Raw genomic sequence first — 16,800 nt, 5'->3', positions numbered from 1 at the left:
TCAAATTTTTAATTATTTTTAGTTTTCAATATTCATTTCCACAAGATTATGAGTTACAATTTTTTCCTCTCCCCGTCTTTCCCTTACCCTCTATGCCAAAATAGCAAGCCTACTGAATACCCTTTCCCCCAAACTGTTCCCTCTTATATCCTCCCCCTTCAAACACCTAACTTTCTAGTAGGGCAAGATGGGTTTCTATACCCCAGTACCCTGTCATCATTTTGAAGATGAGAAAACCCGAGGTACAGAAAGTTAAATAACCTTGCCTATGGTCACACAGCTAGTAGGTTATCAGGACTTTGGCATGCATTTTTCCTTACTCTATATAATGCCTCAATAGCTTTCTACCTTTGGGCTTGAGCAATTAGAAGTGGCCAGTTAGACTAGCAGGTGCTCTGATAGTCCTGTTTCTTGTGCTTAAGGTAACCAAACAAATGTCCTTGTGTTCTTTTGCCCCACTCTCTGTCCCCATGTTTATGTTCACCCCTTTAGGTGTGCATTTTATTTTGGTATTCTAGGTCAGTGAAATTGTCTGCCTATAACTTGCTGGTAATAATGTAGTTATAAGAGTATCATTCCTTTGTTGGGAGCTGGGAGAATTGGGCTTGGGGAGTGTTGTGAAGTGTGATGGGCAGCTGAGTGCCTTTTACAACCCAGGGCTGTAATTGGCTCAGAGAAAATACATCTCTGAGGCTAATATTACTTGTCTTTCTTCAATTCCCTATATAAATATGTTTGGAAATATTACATTGATGATTGGAAGCTGTCAGGGTAGCATGCACAATAATGTGTTTAAAGGATATTAGCAATCTTTTCCAAATACTGAGATGCCATTCTGATGAACCTGTTCAATAATAACTTTGAAAACAACATATTACCAAGCATGTATTTATTTATCATTAGTCAAGTAATTAAAATGTCAATCTTGCCTAATTTCAGAAATCTCAACCTCTTTAAAAACTACTCAAGATCTGCACCATCATTATTCAGGTAAGAAGAGTCTTTGTAAAAGAGCTAAATTTATTAAAGTCCTCTAAGGTTTGCAATGTACTTTATATATGTTATCTCACTGGATCCTTACAGCAACTTTATAAGGTAAGTATAACTATATTATCCCTATCTTATAGATGACAAAACAAAGATTGAGAGAGGTCGGGTGACTTGCCAGGGTCACACAGGTAGCTTGAGGTAGGATTTGAGCTTGTCTTCCTGACTCTTGAGTCAAGCTTTGCATCCACTGTGAGGCCTAGTTGCATATATCATTTGAGCTAAAACTTGGTGGTTTTGCAGCTGAAACTTACCCATTTGACTAGTATAGTTCCCAGTTTCTAGTTATATTTATTCGAATGAAAAGGGCTTTTTCTTTGGTACAGAAAAAGATATTTTTATCCAGTTTTCTTTAGACTTTGGCTACTTCTACAAATATATTTCTCCAAATGATGAAAAGGATGATTTTGAAATTTAATCTGTTGCATAACCAAAGACAGCTACCCTAAGACCTAAGTGTATGATGTCATCATCATTGACGGTATTCAGAAGGCCATTAGTTAGTTTCTTAGGAAGCGACTGTCATGCACCCAGAAGGTACTTCATGATGCATGGAGTAACAGCTTGGAGAATGGGTTAAACAAGGATGTCTGCTACTGTCAGTAAAAGGAGCTGAGTTCCTCGAGCTGAGTGAGGCTCCTGAAAAAGGGTAGTCCTGACAACCAAGAGATCAGTGAAGAATACTGCCCAGCACTGCCAAATTTGGTAACTCTTGCCCAATGATTCTGTTCTTTATATCTTTCTATTGTTATCTCTGGTGGCTTTGATCCATGCCTCTGTATTTGTATTGGTAACTTCTTCCTCTCACCAAGGAACTTGCTGGACTCATCATAGAGACCAATGGATTCACTTCCAGGCAGGGCCTGTACCCAATCCTGACCTTTCATAGTGCCTTCTTCCCACTCCTTGTCACTAAATCATGGAGGATCAGGCAGTAAGATCCGTTCAATGAACATCAATTCCCTTTTAATTCCCTTAATATCTGTTCAACAAAAACTTTAAAAGGACCTACTAAATACAAAGTCCTGTGCTGAATGCTGGACATATCAAGGTAGCTATGACATAGATCTTGTTCTAAGTAAATATGGTGCAAAGCACCTTCCTCACAAGAATCCTGGTTAGGTAGACAGTGGCATAAGGCCTTGGACTGGATCCATGATTTCACTGATATTGGGAACTTCCAGGTTTTGGAAATTTGCCTGGAACACTGAGAAATTAAATGTAAAGTTAAGTGAGAGGTTTAGTTGCCCTGATACATACATAGTATGTATCAGAAGTGGGACTTGAATCCAGATCTTCTCTCTCTGAGACCATAGTCTCTCCACAAGATAGGTAGTAAAATATTATTACCCCATTTTGTAGTTGGAAGAAGGCAAGGATCAGAGGCTGTAAGAGATTTGCCAATAATTGAGCAGTTAGTAAGTGTCAGGGCTGAGATTCAAACCCATGCTTTCTGAGTCTCTCTCTGGCACTATACCACTGACTCCTGTTGTCTTTAGGAGCTCCCAATAACACATGGCAGGGTGACCGTCCTTTTCCAGGAGCCTCACTCAGCTCCAGGAAAGTCAGCTCCTTTTGCTGACAATAGCAGAGTCCTTGTTTAACCCATTCTCCAAGCTGTTACTCCATGCATTGTGAAGTACCTCCTGGGTGCATAACAGTCACTCCCTAAGAAACTAAGTGAAATACTTCAGAGAGAGAAAGGTCATTTTCTCCTGGAGGGTCACTCAGAGAAGGCTTCATGGAGGAAGTGGCACCTAAACCAGCCTTGAAAGAAGGAAGGTATTTCAATAGGAGGATATTTGTTGGGGGAATTTATTGTAGAGATGGAGAAAAGAGTGAAGATGGGAGAGGGATGTTTGAGAAGAGAAGATGAAGACTAGGTCAGTTTAGCTGCAAGGACAGTGAAAATTTAGGGGAGATAAAAGGATTTAGAGATTTGATGATGATTTCAGTTTTAAACAAGATCAATTTGAGGAACTGGTGGAATACTGAAGTGGAAATATTTAGCAAGGAATATAGCAGCAGCTGTCAGGATTACAGCCCCAGAACAGTGGGCTGCAGCAACAGCTGGGATGGACCTCAGGGAACACTGTCTTCCTCGAGAGGCAATACTCCATTCTGTAGAAGGGAATTGACTGGCCCCAGAAACAGCTGTGAACACCCACTCTATATGTTAATGGTGGACTCTGAAGAAATTCACTGGACTTATTCAACCTCCTGGCTCAAGTGGAATGGTTTCCAGAGACCCACCCATAGAAGAGCTGGCAAATGGACCATAGTGGCTTTTTTGGTCTTGTGGGTTAACTGTTGGCTGACCTCTAAAAGCATGAAGATTTCACCCAATGTTTGACCAATTCAAGGCATTCCTGCAGGTGTTCTTAGTCATATTTATATTTATTTATTTATATACATATATATTTATTATATATACACATATATTTATATGCATATTTATATTTATTTAATACAAACCCACCAGACTTACCGTATCTAGAATAAGTAAGGAACTCTATTGGACTATAAATCTTCTGAACTTTGGGTGAAGTTGAAAAGAAGCAAATTTAGGTTCAATGAAGGGAAATGTTTCCTAATAATCAAAACTATCGTGGAGTGGAATAGGGGTGATAGGTTTTCCTTCTTCAAGAAGAAGCTAGATGAACAAAAGTGGGCTATATTGCAGCAGGGATATTTTTTTGGGGGTGGGGAAATATGGGTTGGAATAGACGACTGTTAACAGGCCTTTTCAATTCTAATGTTGTGAGTCCACAAATCCACTGTTTAGACTTATTCAGGAATCTGCTTCCATGCATAGCTTAGCATGTAGAAGACTTATTTGATCCTTCTAGGAATGCATTGGCTTGAATAGAAATGACTCAGACCTTGCTCTACTCTCAACCAACAGTGTATCTAGAATATCTAGGTTCTGCTATGCTTCTCACATATTGATGCTTAATATTCTCTTGCATTGCCTTGACTCTCTTCCTCCTTCATTTGACTGAATCAACAAGTATTTAAGTGTTTACTATGTGTCAGGCACTCTCCTAGTCAATGGGGATACAAATACAGTGAATGAAACTATACTAATGGAGGAAACAGAATAAATGCAAAGAGAATAAATACAAAGGGGTTAACTCCAAGGTAGTTTGAAAAGGGGGGGCACTAGGAGTTGAGGAGATAAGGAAAGGTCTCATTTAGAAGTTCTATCTTGAAGGAGGAGGGGATTCTGTGAAGTAGAGGTGAAGAAGGAGTATAATCCAGGGACTACCAATACAGAGTCACAAGGAGATGGAATGTTATACCGGAGGAAGAGTGAGAAGACCAGTTCATTTAGATCAAACAATGTGGGAAAGGAAGTCATGTCTCCTATTGGAAAACTAGATTGGAGTTAGGTTGTGAAAGGCTTTAAAAGCTAAGCAGAAGAGTTTATGTCTTATCTTAGAGGCACTAGGGAGCCACGGTAGTTGATTGAGTAAGGAAGTGACATTGGCAGATATGCATTTAAGGAAAATCACTTTGGGAGCATTGCCTAGGATATACATACTTTGGAGATATCGCAGGTTCTGTTCTAGACCACTGCAATTAGGTGAATATTCTATCACAGTAAAATGAGGGACATCAATTTTTTTTTGTTTCCCAGTGCATATAAAAGTTATGTTTATACTATACTGTCATCTATTAAGTTTGCAACAGTAGTATATCTAAAAAACAACGTACATGCCTTAATTAAAAAATATTGCACACACACACACACACACACACACACACAAACTACCATGTAACCTTGGGCAAGTTACTTAACCCCATTTGCCCTCCAAAAGGCAAAAAAAAAATATTGCTAAAAAAATGCTAACTACAATCTGAGCCTTCAGTGGTTTGTTATCTTTTTGCCAGCAGAGGGTCTTGCCTCAATGTTGATCAATCAGGGTGGTGGTTGCTGAAGGTTGGAGTGGCTGTGGTAATTCCTTAAAATAAGACAACAGTGAAATTTGCCTCATTGATTGACTCTTTCTTTTGCTTGAACACTTAGATATCATTGTAGGGTTATTAATTGGCCTAATTTCAATATTGTTGTTTTCCTGAGAGGGAGAGAGATGGGGAACTGCTAGTCAGTGGAATAGACACAACACACAAAATATTTATTGACTGAGTTCACTGTCTTATATGGGTGCGGTTAGTGACTCCCCAAAACAATGACAGTGGTAACACCAAAGATCACTGATCACAGGTCACCATAACAGATATAATAATAATGAAAAAGTCTGAAATATTGTGAGAATTGCCACAATGAGACACAGAGACATGATGGGAGCACATGTTGCTGGGAAATAACATGGATAGACTTGCTTGATGCAGGATTGCCACAAACATTGGATTTTTAAAAAATACAATATCTGTGAAGTGTCAGAAAACACAGCTCAAGAAAAGGAGGTGTTGGGGGAATAACTTGAAACAGGGAGGCCAGTGAAGAGACTATTGCAATAATCTCCTAGCCAACAGCCTCAATCGCTGGGCTACCATAAAACCTACACCAACTAAAAAAATCCATCCTTGCATCTAAAGTTTCTATGAGGCCACAGTGTGGTCTCTAAGCCACTGTTTTCCATCTGTGATGCTGAAGTTCTGAAACCATTTAATACTCTACCTAGGTATTAATTATATAATTATGGGAAATTCTTAGGCTGGATACATGGGTGGAAAAGCTGTTGCCTCAAGGCCACATATGACTCTCTAGGTCCTCAAGAGAAGCCCTTTGATTGAATCCCAGCTTCACAGAGCAAATTCCCTTAATAAAAGCATTTGTTTGGTAAATCTTGGACTCAGTCAAAAGGCTTCACCCAAGGACCTAGAAGGCCACATGTGACCTCAAGGCTGCAGGTTCCCCATCCCTGGCTAGAACCTTGCCTAGTGAAAACAAGTACCACCTAGGCAGCGGTAGTATTAGTAGTAGGTGGTGTAGATATCTGTTCACTAAGTGACTAGTGAGATCTGACACCTGCAGTTTTGGCTAAGAAAGCACTATGAGCTCCTTACTTCTTATAACATCTCTTTCTACTATTTCCAATAGTTTTGGGGAGTAGTGTATTTATTAACTGGACACAATTCGGACACTACTATCCATGTAGAAGGGAGACATTTCTCTCTCTGTTGCAAGGAGATTACCACCAGTTGCCCATGCCCTTTGGAGACTGAGGGGCATCTTCTGCTCAGTACCAACAATTTCGTAAGATCTTTTATACTGGACAAAGATGGAAGAGTTGTGGAGGCATTCAACTCCCCCCTTGCCCCCAATCCTTCAAACTCAATCAAAACCAGACGATTGTGCTAAACCTGGTTCTTATCTCAACCAGCTTGCGAAATTGACTGACCAGACCTGAAGTTCAATTCAAATGAATTTAATAAGCATTTTAAATCACCTACTACATATGTGCAAGGTGAATAGAAAGCATGGCATAGTGGATGGAGGGCTGACCTTGGAGCCAAGAACAGCAGGGAGATTTGGCTATGATGGTGACTGACAGGGGGAAAGGGCAGCTCTGCAGCTCATTGAAAATTTGGTGTCATTTTATCCATTGGATCTTAATCTGTTTATCTTCCTTGGGTGACCTGTGACTTCACTCTTAGGCTTGGATTGAGCCTAAATGCTTTAACTTAAGTTTTTCTCTGACTCCTTTAAATAGTGTCTCTGTTAATTATGGTCCTAGGGATACCAGGAATTTTGACATCTGGATCCTTATTGGTTAATCTTGCATTTCTACTCTGTTGATGCCATTGCCAAGGCACTACCCCTAGTCAAACATATCCCTAATCATTCAAGATCTTCTTCTGGGTCAACCCAGATGGGTCCTGTAACTCATTAGTTAGATAATGATTCTAACAGCCTCAGTTGTTTCAAGTTCAGAGGGCACATAGCTGTACTTCACTTTCCTAAGTGATAGTCTCCTTAGGGAACAAGAGACAAAGAAGTCAATTTAAAAAAAAATTTACCCTTAGTGATCTTTTGTTTGGCATCACCTTCATTCCCATACATTTACTTCTTTCCCATCTAGAGACCCTTATCTTATGGATAAATAATAAAAGAATGTAATAGAAAAAGGAAAAAAGCAGTTCAGGAAAACTAACCAATACACTACTAGCCCAATGTGACACCACACACAGTGTCATCTATACAAAGTCCCTGACTTGTGCAAAGAAAGGACAGAGGTGCACCTGCATATGTTTTCTTTGGGGCCAAGCTTGGTCATTAGAATTAACACAGTTTAGTTTGGATTTTGTCGTTCTAGGAAAGCAGCTTGTCAAAGCAGAGTGATAAACTATAATTGCATTTGAACTTTGGTATGATACTGTCTTCAGGGGCTCATTGCCATAGAATGAGGCCCTTTTGGATCTTTATTCACTAAATCCAGTGGGATGGCATAAGACTAAGAGGTGGACTGACTCCTACTTTTAGTGAATCGTGGTGCGGCCAATTCCATTTGACAGTGTTTTGGTGGTTCTTTGGGCACCGTCTGTTTATTTATTGGATTCTTAGTTTAGAATATTTCCTTAAGTCCAGTAATAATCTAGCACTTGGTCTGTGGCTATAAAAATAGAAAACCTTTGCAGAGGAATACTAGCTCATTTTGACATTGAGAGACTATAATAGTCTTCTGAATGTGACATGAAAATGCAGATAGCCTGTCTGTAATTAAAACTGCTGTGTTTAGTTCCCTCTGGAAAAGACGGCGAAGTGTGCAGGCTCTAACAGCAGATGTCCTCAGAGTCTAGGTAGTACACCAGCTTTGCTTTAAGGGAAAAAAAAGGCTACAGGGAAGCCAGAGTAATAACACCATTGATTGAAATAGGTGCTAACAATATGCCATTTATGCGTTGAATTTACTGTTTGTATAGAGTAGAAATATCATACCTGCTTTAGATCTTGTTATATACTTTCTTACAATCTGTTATTAATTCTGTGGTATCCTTTTGAATGAAGAAATCTGTTCTCATAATAATTGTACTGATTTTAGATAGAGATAAAATATAGCATTAGCATTGTTTCAATAAATATTGGTCTGGAGAAAGCTTTCTATTAAACTGACCTGATGATGCATATTAAATAGAGTAAAATTTTCTTTCTTTTCTTTTTTTGGCAGCTGTTGAAAGGAACAATTTAATGAGACTTTCTCAAACCATACCATTTACCCCGATACAACTCTTTGGTAAGTTGCAAATCTAGCATTATTTTGTGATGTGTGAAGTCAATGCAGTAATGGACCAAACCTAGCAAGAAGCCATTTTGGACTCATTTCATTGTGTATTGGGTTGCCGCTTAATCAGATGAGTAACTCAACAGCAAAAACCAAAAACCAAACAAATAAACAAGAACTCTTGTTAACATGTCAGGCTAGGCATCTCTGGTCTCGCTCTAAGAGCCTGTGGCTTGGGCTTGTGAGTAAGCAGCAGTTGGGACGGGATGCAGCAATTCTGCACCTGGCACTCCTTGATTCAAGGCTGGAAGTAAGTTGGAAAGAAAAGAACAAACCAACCATGCTTAATAAACACAGAGAAAAGCGATCAATGTCAACATGGTGAAAGCCATCAGAGCTGTGAGAGAAATGCTGGGTGTATTGTTTTTTTATTTGTTTGTTTTCTTTCATGCCCACTAATTGCTCTTAGCTCAGAAAGGAAATGTTGGTTTTAAAGGCTGGTATACAAGACGAAAACAAACCCTCATTAGCCAAGGCTACTGAGGCTTTGCTAGCAGAAAACATGAAGAGATTAACTAGGTGGGAAGGGTCGCTACTTGGATATCCTCTGGATTCAAGATGTTCTACATTTGGGCACTCCCTTCAATCATGTAGGTCAACTCACCCATCCCTTATCCTTTTGTGTGATTTTTGTCTGTATCCTCCATTAAGGGCCAACCGCACTAATGGGAGGCCTTCATCTGGCTCTTTGAATATTCCAAGGCTCTCCATTATGCCTCACACAAGCTGCCCTCTTCTTTTTATTGCCACGCATATCCTTGAAGATATCTTTTACTCCACTGATTTTGCATCAGACACCGTCAGGAATATGCTGCAGACTGTTTGTACTCACTGTCCTCAGATTTCATTAGTCCTGTCAATAAGATCGACACTGTTTGCATGGAGCTAAGCTCTCACTGTTATCCTTAAATAATCAGCATACACTTGCTCCCCTTTCGGTCCTAAAATGGTGTTTGCTAAAAAGTGATATTGCCTTAACTTCTCTAGGCGTTTGATCTTCAGAGACCTGTGGACGTATCCTTCTAAGTACTTTGATTATTTATCATTAAACACTGATTGAACACAGTATATTTATGTTTGAATACTTTAACAGACCTTACATTTTTCAGTATGTTTATTTCCTAGTTGATGAAAATCTCAACCCATTTCAACCTTAAGGAAACAGGCTTTCTGAAATGCTGTGGTTGAGAATATTCAGCACCTGGTAGCCAGCTTTTTGCTTATGACCCAGTATAACTTTGTTAAATGGTCTTCTTAATAGCATCAACCAAGGCATAAAACATGGAGACGTGTTCCAGTTCATACTAGCAGTGTGAATTAATACCAGCATTTTAAACAGTAGAGACTGAATCTGTATAAACACTCATACCCATTATACATTTACCCTGCCCCCTTTTTCAATTTCTTCTCTTCTCTTTCCTGTGCTTCTAACCCAGGGCTGAATATGGTTTGAGTGTCAGCTCCCATTAAGAGATCTTTTATAGAATTTGTTTGGGCTGGCCTTCATTCAATCCTCTAACATTTTTTTCTGCTTACTTATTTTATTTAAAAATAGGTTTTAATTGGTCATTTAAAAATTATTTTAAAATAAATTATTTTCATTTCCTCCTTTATCCTTCCTTCTCCTCCTTGCCTCCCAGAGAGCCATTCCTTGTAACAAAAAAGAAAAAAGTTCAGCAAAACTAATGAACACATCAAAAAAAAAAAGAGATGTTATAATATTGTGTTTTACACTTGTGGATCCAGTTTTGCAAAGGAGCAAGTGGACGTGTCTTTTCTTGTCTCTTTTGGGGGCAAAGTTTGGTCATTATAATTTCTCAATATTCAGTACTGACTTTTGTTGTTATTCTTTCTATGTACATTGTTATAGTCATTACATTTATTGGTTTTGGGGGTTTTCTTGCGTCAATTCACATCAGTAAGTCTTTCCATATTTTCCTTTATATTCTTTATCATTTCTTATAGCAATGGTGTCAAATTCAAATAGAAATGGGATCATATATAAGGATTCCTAAGAGCTGCATATTGACTTAGAAAACCACACATTAGCATTATCTGTGTTTTATTTTAGCTTGATTTATTTAATGAAATATTTCCCAGTTGTATTTTAATCTAGTTGGGGATTGTGCTTGGTAGTGTTGTGGTCTGTGGGCTATATGTTTGATATAATATATATATCATAATATTTCATTACATTAATATGCTTCCATTTAATTAGCCATTCCCCAGTTGATGGGCCTCTAACAATCAAGACTAAAAATTTAAAGAAGTACTGATATTTTTCTTTTTCTTTCTTTTTTTTTTTGGAGGGGGAAGGCTGGGCATTTGGGGTTAAGTGACTTGCCCAAGGTCACACAACTAGTAAGTGTCAAGTGTCTGAAGCCAGATTTGAATTCCAGTCCTCCTGACTCCAGGGCCAGTGCTGTATTCACTGTACCACCTAGCTGCCCCAGAAGTGCTGATATTTTTAAGGAAGAGTTTTCTAGATGGAAAGTGTTACACTTGGGTTCTGAGTATGTATACTGTATCTCTCAGGTGCTTTTTTTTCTTTTTAAATTTAATTTAATTTCTTCAATTCATAGAAACCTCTTTGATACCTCCTACCCTTGCCATTGAAAAGAATGAAAAGCCAAAATGTTAATAACAATTATGCATGATCAAACAAAACCTATTCTTGCATTTTGGCCATGTCCAAAAACTATGTCTCAATCTGTACTCTGAGTCTTATCGCCTTCTGTTGGGGGTGGTGGTGTGGGGGAATAGGCATCATCCTTGGTCCTCTGAAATTATAGTCAGTCATTACACTGATCAGACAGAATTCTTAGGTCTTTCAGAGATGCTTGTCTTTATGATATTGTTATTATGGAAATTATTGTCCTGGTTCTTCTTACTTCACTCTTTATCAGTCCAAAGAAGTCTTCCTAGGTTTCTCTGAAATTGTCTCTTTCATAATTTTTTTACAGCATAGTATTCATATCAGGTTCTTTTTTCAGTGGATTTTTAAAAATCTATTAAGAGTAAAAAAGTATAGTGGATAAGAGCTAACCTTAGAGCCAGGAAGACTGGATTAGAATAATTTCTTTCTCTGATACATATTATGTTACCATGGGCAAGCCATTTAACCTTTAAACGTTCTTAGGTAACTCTCGGAGACCGTAAGTTTCAGAGAAGGTGATGACATGTGTTGGCTTCTTCTCATCTGGGAGCTCCCTATACCAGTGAAATCACAGATGCAGTTCCTCTTCTCTACTGCTTTAAGAGAAAAACAAGCACACACCAAAAGAGTTTTAACCAGGGTTAGGGCACCTATGGCCTCGAGGCTACATGTGGCCTTTTAGGTCCTCGAGTGTGGCCTTTTTACTGAGTCCAAGTTTTACAGAACAAATTCTTTTATTAAGGGATTTGTTCTGTGGAGTTTGGATTGGGTCAAAGGGCCCCACTTGAGGACCTAGTAGGCCTGCATGTGGCCTCAAGGCAGCAGGTTTCCCACCCCTGCTTCACATTTTTATTTAAACCCCAGCACCACGTAAGGCCAATATGAAATGCCTTACTGGCTCATGATGAAGAGATAGAAGATTTTCCAGTATGATTAGAAAGAAAGATGGACTGCTCACATGTTAGGAAATGGCTAGGTGGCACAGTGTACAGAACTCTGTGCTTTGAGTCAGAGGGACCTGAGTTGTTTCTGCCTCAGGCTCTAGCTGTGTGTCCCTCGGCAACTCACTCAAACTCTGTTTGCTTTACTTTTCTCACATGTTAAATGGGGATAATAATGACACCTTCCTCCCAAGGCTCTATGAGGATACAATGAGATAATATTGGTGAAGCACTTTGAAAACCCTAAAGTGTTGTAAACTTTAGTTTATATAGAATCTTGTAGCATTTATTATTTCTTTTTGGAGACACTCATTTCTAACCATGGGTTATCCCAAACCATTAGATTTTCTCCATATTCAGTTAAATAACTCAATTTGCATTGTAATCTGGGATTAGAATAATTGAAACTCTTTTGCTAGTTAAGCAGAAGTTTGAGATTCTGATTTCACAGCTAAAAACAAGAATAAAAATGTTTTCAGCACCTTTAGCAACATATTCTAAAGCCTCACTCTCATTATAAATCATTCAGGAACGTTGAGCTTCCAACGGTGTTTTCTTTCTTTTTTTGACTTTTTTTTTTGTCTTATTAGACTTTACTTCTGACTCATTTTTGTGTGGAAATATTACCGTGTCCCATTGTCACATGCAGTTTCTTGATGAAATGGTGTCAAGTACACTGTTTCTTGATGTTTTGATTCTTTCTAAGTGTGTAATATGAATATGTCAATTGTACCACACTGCCAGATCAGTGTCAATAGGACAAGCACTTTAATTGTTTCTCTAGTTGGAATGATACGTTATTCTGAGCCCATGTCCCTAATGATCTTTGTGTCTTCTGTAGAGATAACTGGCTGGCTGCAATTAAGATTGTGGTTGTCACCTCTGGAGGTTATTTTCTGTAAAAAAATTTTTTTAATTCTTATTTCAATGAACAAGCATTCATTTTCTCTCCCTCTCATCTCCTCTCACCCTCTTAAGAAAGAAAAAAAGAAACAAAACCTTTGTAACAAATAGGTACAGTCAAGTAAAGCTAATTCCCATATTGGTCCTATCCAAAAATTTTATGTATTGAGCACATCCCTCTCTGGCACGAGATGGGCAATATACTTGATCGTTAGCCCTCGGGAATCATGTTTGATTTCTGTAAAGTCCTGAACCCTTAACTTTGGCCTTATAAGTATTTTATTCTAACCAAATGATCATAGGTTATCTTACAAGGGTTTCCTTTTTTTTTAATTTTGAAAGAGATGAATGTATTTTAGCTACTTTAATTTTTTTATTTTTTGCTTTGTTATGCTATAGATAAGATATTTGACTTTGGAATACAGTTCTATCCTTTATCCCCTGGTGCCCTTGTCCATTTTTGTTGTTTTCTTTGTTTTTACTGAGGACTCTTTTGAATGAGAAATGGCATGACCTAGGACCTTTTCTAAGGATTGTGTTGTTAGTTAAGTTAATCTGTTAAATTAGAATTATTTTGGGATAGATTTGATATTCAGTAATCTTTTACTACCATTGTGTTGAGTAAGTGTCCTTATAAAAATCTAGTAATGATGGACAAATTCCTTGATGTCTCCCTCTACATTCACCCCCTCCCCCTTTCCTGCGACCCCTCTCTCTAGCTGGAGAAGAAGTGACCATCTACAAGCTAGAGGAGAGTTCTCCTCTGAACCTTGATAAAAGCATGTCCTCCTGGTCCCAGCATGGAAGAACTGCAATGATCCAGGTCTTATCCCGGGAGGAGATGGATGGAGGGCTCCGGAAAGCCATGAAAGTAGTCAGTACATGGTCTGAAGATGATGTGATCAAGCCAGGGCAGGTCTTCATTGTCAAGTCCTTTCTTCCTGAAGTGGTGCAAACTTGGCACAAGATATTTGGGGAAAACACTGTACTGCATCTCTGCCTCAGGGTAAGTCTGGGTTCTGAGAGGAGGTATGAAATAGTGGAAAGAGCCCTGACTTTGGAATCTGTTGACTTGAGTTCAAACCCTGCCACTTCCACTTACTACCTGAGTGATTTTGGACAAATTACTTAATCTCTCCCTTCCTCAGTTTCCTCATCTATAAAATGACAAACTTGGACTCGATGGTCTCTAAGGTCCTTTCCAAGTCTAAATCTGTGATCTTATATTGGATATGCACAGGTTGGGGCTAGAGTGGTGGACCTTTCCCACCCTAGTGCTATGATTTCCAATTAAAAGGTGGCCTGCTTGAATGTCTTTGTTTTGAAGTTTAAACCAAACCAAACCTCATGGTTGGTCTAAAGTAAACATTTAAGGGAAGCCCTCTGAAGTATATGTTACAGTTGATATTTGACAAATATAAACTTAATGTTCTAATTAATATATTTAAGATTGATTTTGTTTAGTGGAAAGATGTATATATATATATATATATATATGTATATGTATGTATGTATTAGCATTCCTACCAAACCAATCTTGATAAATTTATCCTGTTTATTTTTTTTTTAGGAAATTCAACAACAAAGAGCTGCTCAAAAGCTGATATATACCTTCAACCAAATGAAACCAAATACTATTCCTTATACGCCAAGGTAAGAAAACCTTTTTATCTCTGCAGTTAAATCTGTCAGACCAAACAGGATCTGCTCTGTCTTGTGCCCGTTTTATATAACCTAACAGTTTTTCTCAACAGAAATACTTAGGTTTCTGAGTAAATGTCCTATCAGTCCATGTTTTGAATTTTGTTCCTAGTTTAGATAGAATATGTGTTTTTCTCCAAAATAATGTGGCATAGTATAAAGGAAAGGACCCCTTCTAGAATCACAGTTCACATCTTGACTCTGATTTTTTTCCCTCTGTGATGTTGGTCAACTATTCTGGGCCTCAGTTCCTTCTTCCAAAAAAATGAGGAGATTAGATATACCGGCAATGGGGTCTAGAAATACACCTTGCCCTACAAAGGGATGGGGGAATGTAAGAGAGAGCAAATTGGGGGAAGGGGTATTCAGTATGCTTGCCATCTTGGGGTGGTAGAGAAGGGGAGAAAATTTGTAACTCACAATCTTATGGAAATGAATGTTGAAAACTAAAAATAAATAAATTCAAAAAAATTAGAAGATTGTAGTAGATGATCTCAGAGGTCGTTTTCAGCTCCAGCCTTATCATATCTAATAGTAAGCAGATTTTGTTAGTGTAATCTGGTATTGCCGTGCAGATGCTGCCCCAGAATCCAGCAGCACTGATGTTGTACAAGTGGGGGATTGTGGGTCTGTTTCTTAGCTGGAGGTTGTAGTGGTAACTTGCCTTAATTATTATGCTTTTTACAGAGGTTGCTTATCTTACATAGGTGAAGAAGAGAGGTTGTGCAGGAAAGGGGTCCTGGCTGGTATTGGATATTTAGCTCAAGAGTAGCAATATTATCCAGATAAAACCATGAAAGAATAGTTATCTGGGGGCAACTAGGTGGCACAGTGAATAGAGCATCAGCCCTGGAGTCAGGAGGACGTAAGTTCACATATGACCTCAGACACTTAACACTAGCTATGTGATCTTGGGCAAGTCACTTAACCCCAATTGCCCTGCCTTCCCTCCTCCAAAAAGACCAAAAAAAAAAAAGAAAAGTTATCTGGCTTTAAGAACAATGTTCCCATTACCACATAAAGGGAGGGAGCATTGTAAGAATTCACAACACTTTTATTATTTCATTTGAGTGTTCCTACACATCTGTATTCATTTAATAAGACTCCTCATAATTTGGTACTGAAGACTTAACAGTAAAGTTTTATTACTACTTTTACAAGGAACTTTCAGAGCACAACAAGTAATGCTGGGCACAGTACTTATAAAGAACAGGAGGGTTCTTCAAAGTGAAAAGGGGCTATACTTCAGAAAATGCCCCCATTCTCATTCTTTTTTTTTTTCAACTTATTTATTTATTTTTAGTTTTCAACATTCATTTCCACAAGATTTTGAGTTACAAATTTTTCTCCCCATCTTTCCCTATCCCCACCCCAAAATAGCAAGCCTTCCCCCAATCTGTTCTCTGTTATATCCTCCCCCAACCCCTTCTCTAATTTTCTAGTAGGGCAATATGGATTTCTATACCCCAGTGGCTGTATATCTTATTTCCCTGTTGCATGTAAAAAAAAAAAACCAAAACCAATTTTTAAAAAATATTTGTTCCAGATTTTTTCCCTTCTTCCCTCCTTACCCACCCCCATAGGGAAGATAAGCAATTCAATATAGGTTGTACATGTGTGGTTATACAAAACATTTCCATAGTAGTTATATTGTGAAAGACTAACTGTATTTCCCTCCATCCTATCCTGCCCCCTACTTATTATATTTTCTCCTTTGACCCTGTCCCTTTTTAAAAGTGTTTGCTTCTGACTACCCTCTCCCCCAATCTGCCCTCCCTTCTATCATCCCCCCTCTTATCCCCTACCCCCTATTTTCCTATAGGGTAAGATACACAATTGAGTATGTATGTTATTCCCTCCTTAAGCCAAATTCAATGAGAGTAAGGTTAACCCACTCCCTCTCACCTTCCTGCTCTTTCTCTTCATTGTAACAGTTTTCTCTCGCCTCTTTTATATGAGATAATTTACCCTAATCTATCTCTTTCTTTCTCCTTCTTCTAATATATTCCTCTCTCACCTCTTAATTTTATTTTTTAGATATCCCTTCATATTCAACTCATCCTGTGCCCTCTGTCTATATATACATGTACACACATATGCACACAGTCATATATTTATACACACATATACCCTCCTATATATCCATTCATATGTATGTATACATATATAGACATATATATTCCCTTCAACTATCCTCATACTAAAAAAGTCTCATGAGTTACAATTATCTTTTTTCTATGTAGGAATGTAAATTGTTCAACTTTAATAAGTTCCCTATGATTTCTTTTTCCTGTTTACCTTC

General features: G+C 38.2%; 1 protein-coding gene across 1 annotated transcript in view; it reads left to right on the top strand.

The window, feature by feature from the left end:
- Positions 1–16,800, top strand: part of TRPM6 (transient receptor potential cation channel subfamily M member 6) — a 209,344-nt gene that overhangs the window by 170,054 nt on the left and 22,490 nt on the right. Inside the window, exons 32-35 of the mRNA XM_069084606.1 lie at positions 940–990; positions 8,184–8,249; positions 13,517–13,803; positions 14,368–14,450. Coding sequence (XP_068940707.1) covers positions 940–990; positions 8,184–8,249; positions 13,517–13,803; positions 14,368–14,450 — 487 coding nt within the window. The remainder of the gene's footprint in view (positions 1–939; positions 991–8,183; positions 8,250–13,516; positions 13,804–14,367; positions 14,451–16,800) is intronic.

This window comes from Petaurus breviceps, unplaced genomic scaffold, assembly GCF_028583685.1.
Source record: "Petaurus breviceps papuanus isolate PSGF00001 unplaced genomic scaffold, PetGlider_PUasm1.0 175, whole genome shotgun sequence".
Classification (NCBI taxonomy): Eukaryota; Metazoa; Chordata; class Mammalia; order Diprotodontia; family Petauridae; genus Petaurus; species Petaurus breviceps.
This window is presented reverse-complemented; position numbering and strand designations above follow the sequence as displayed.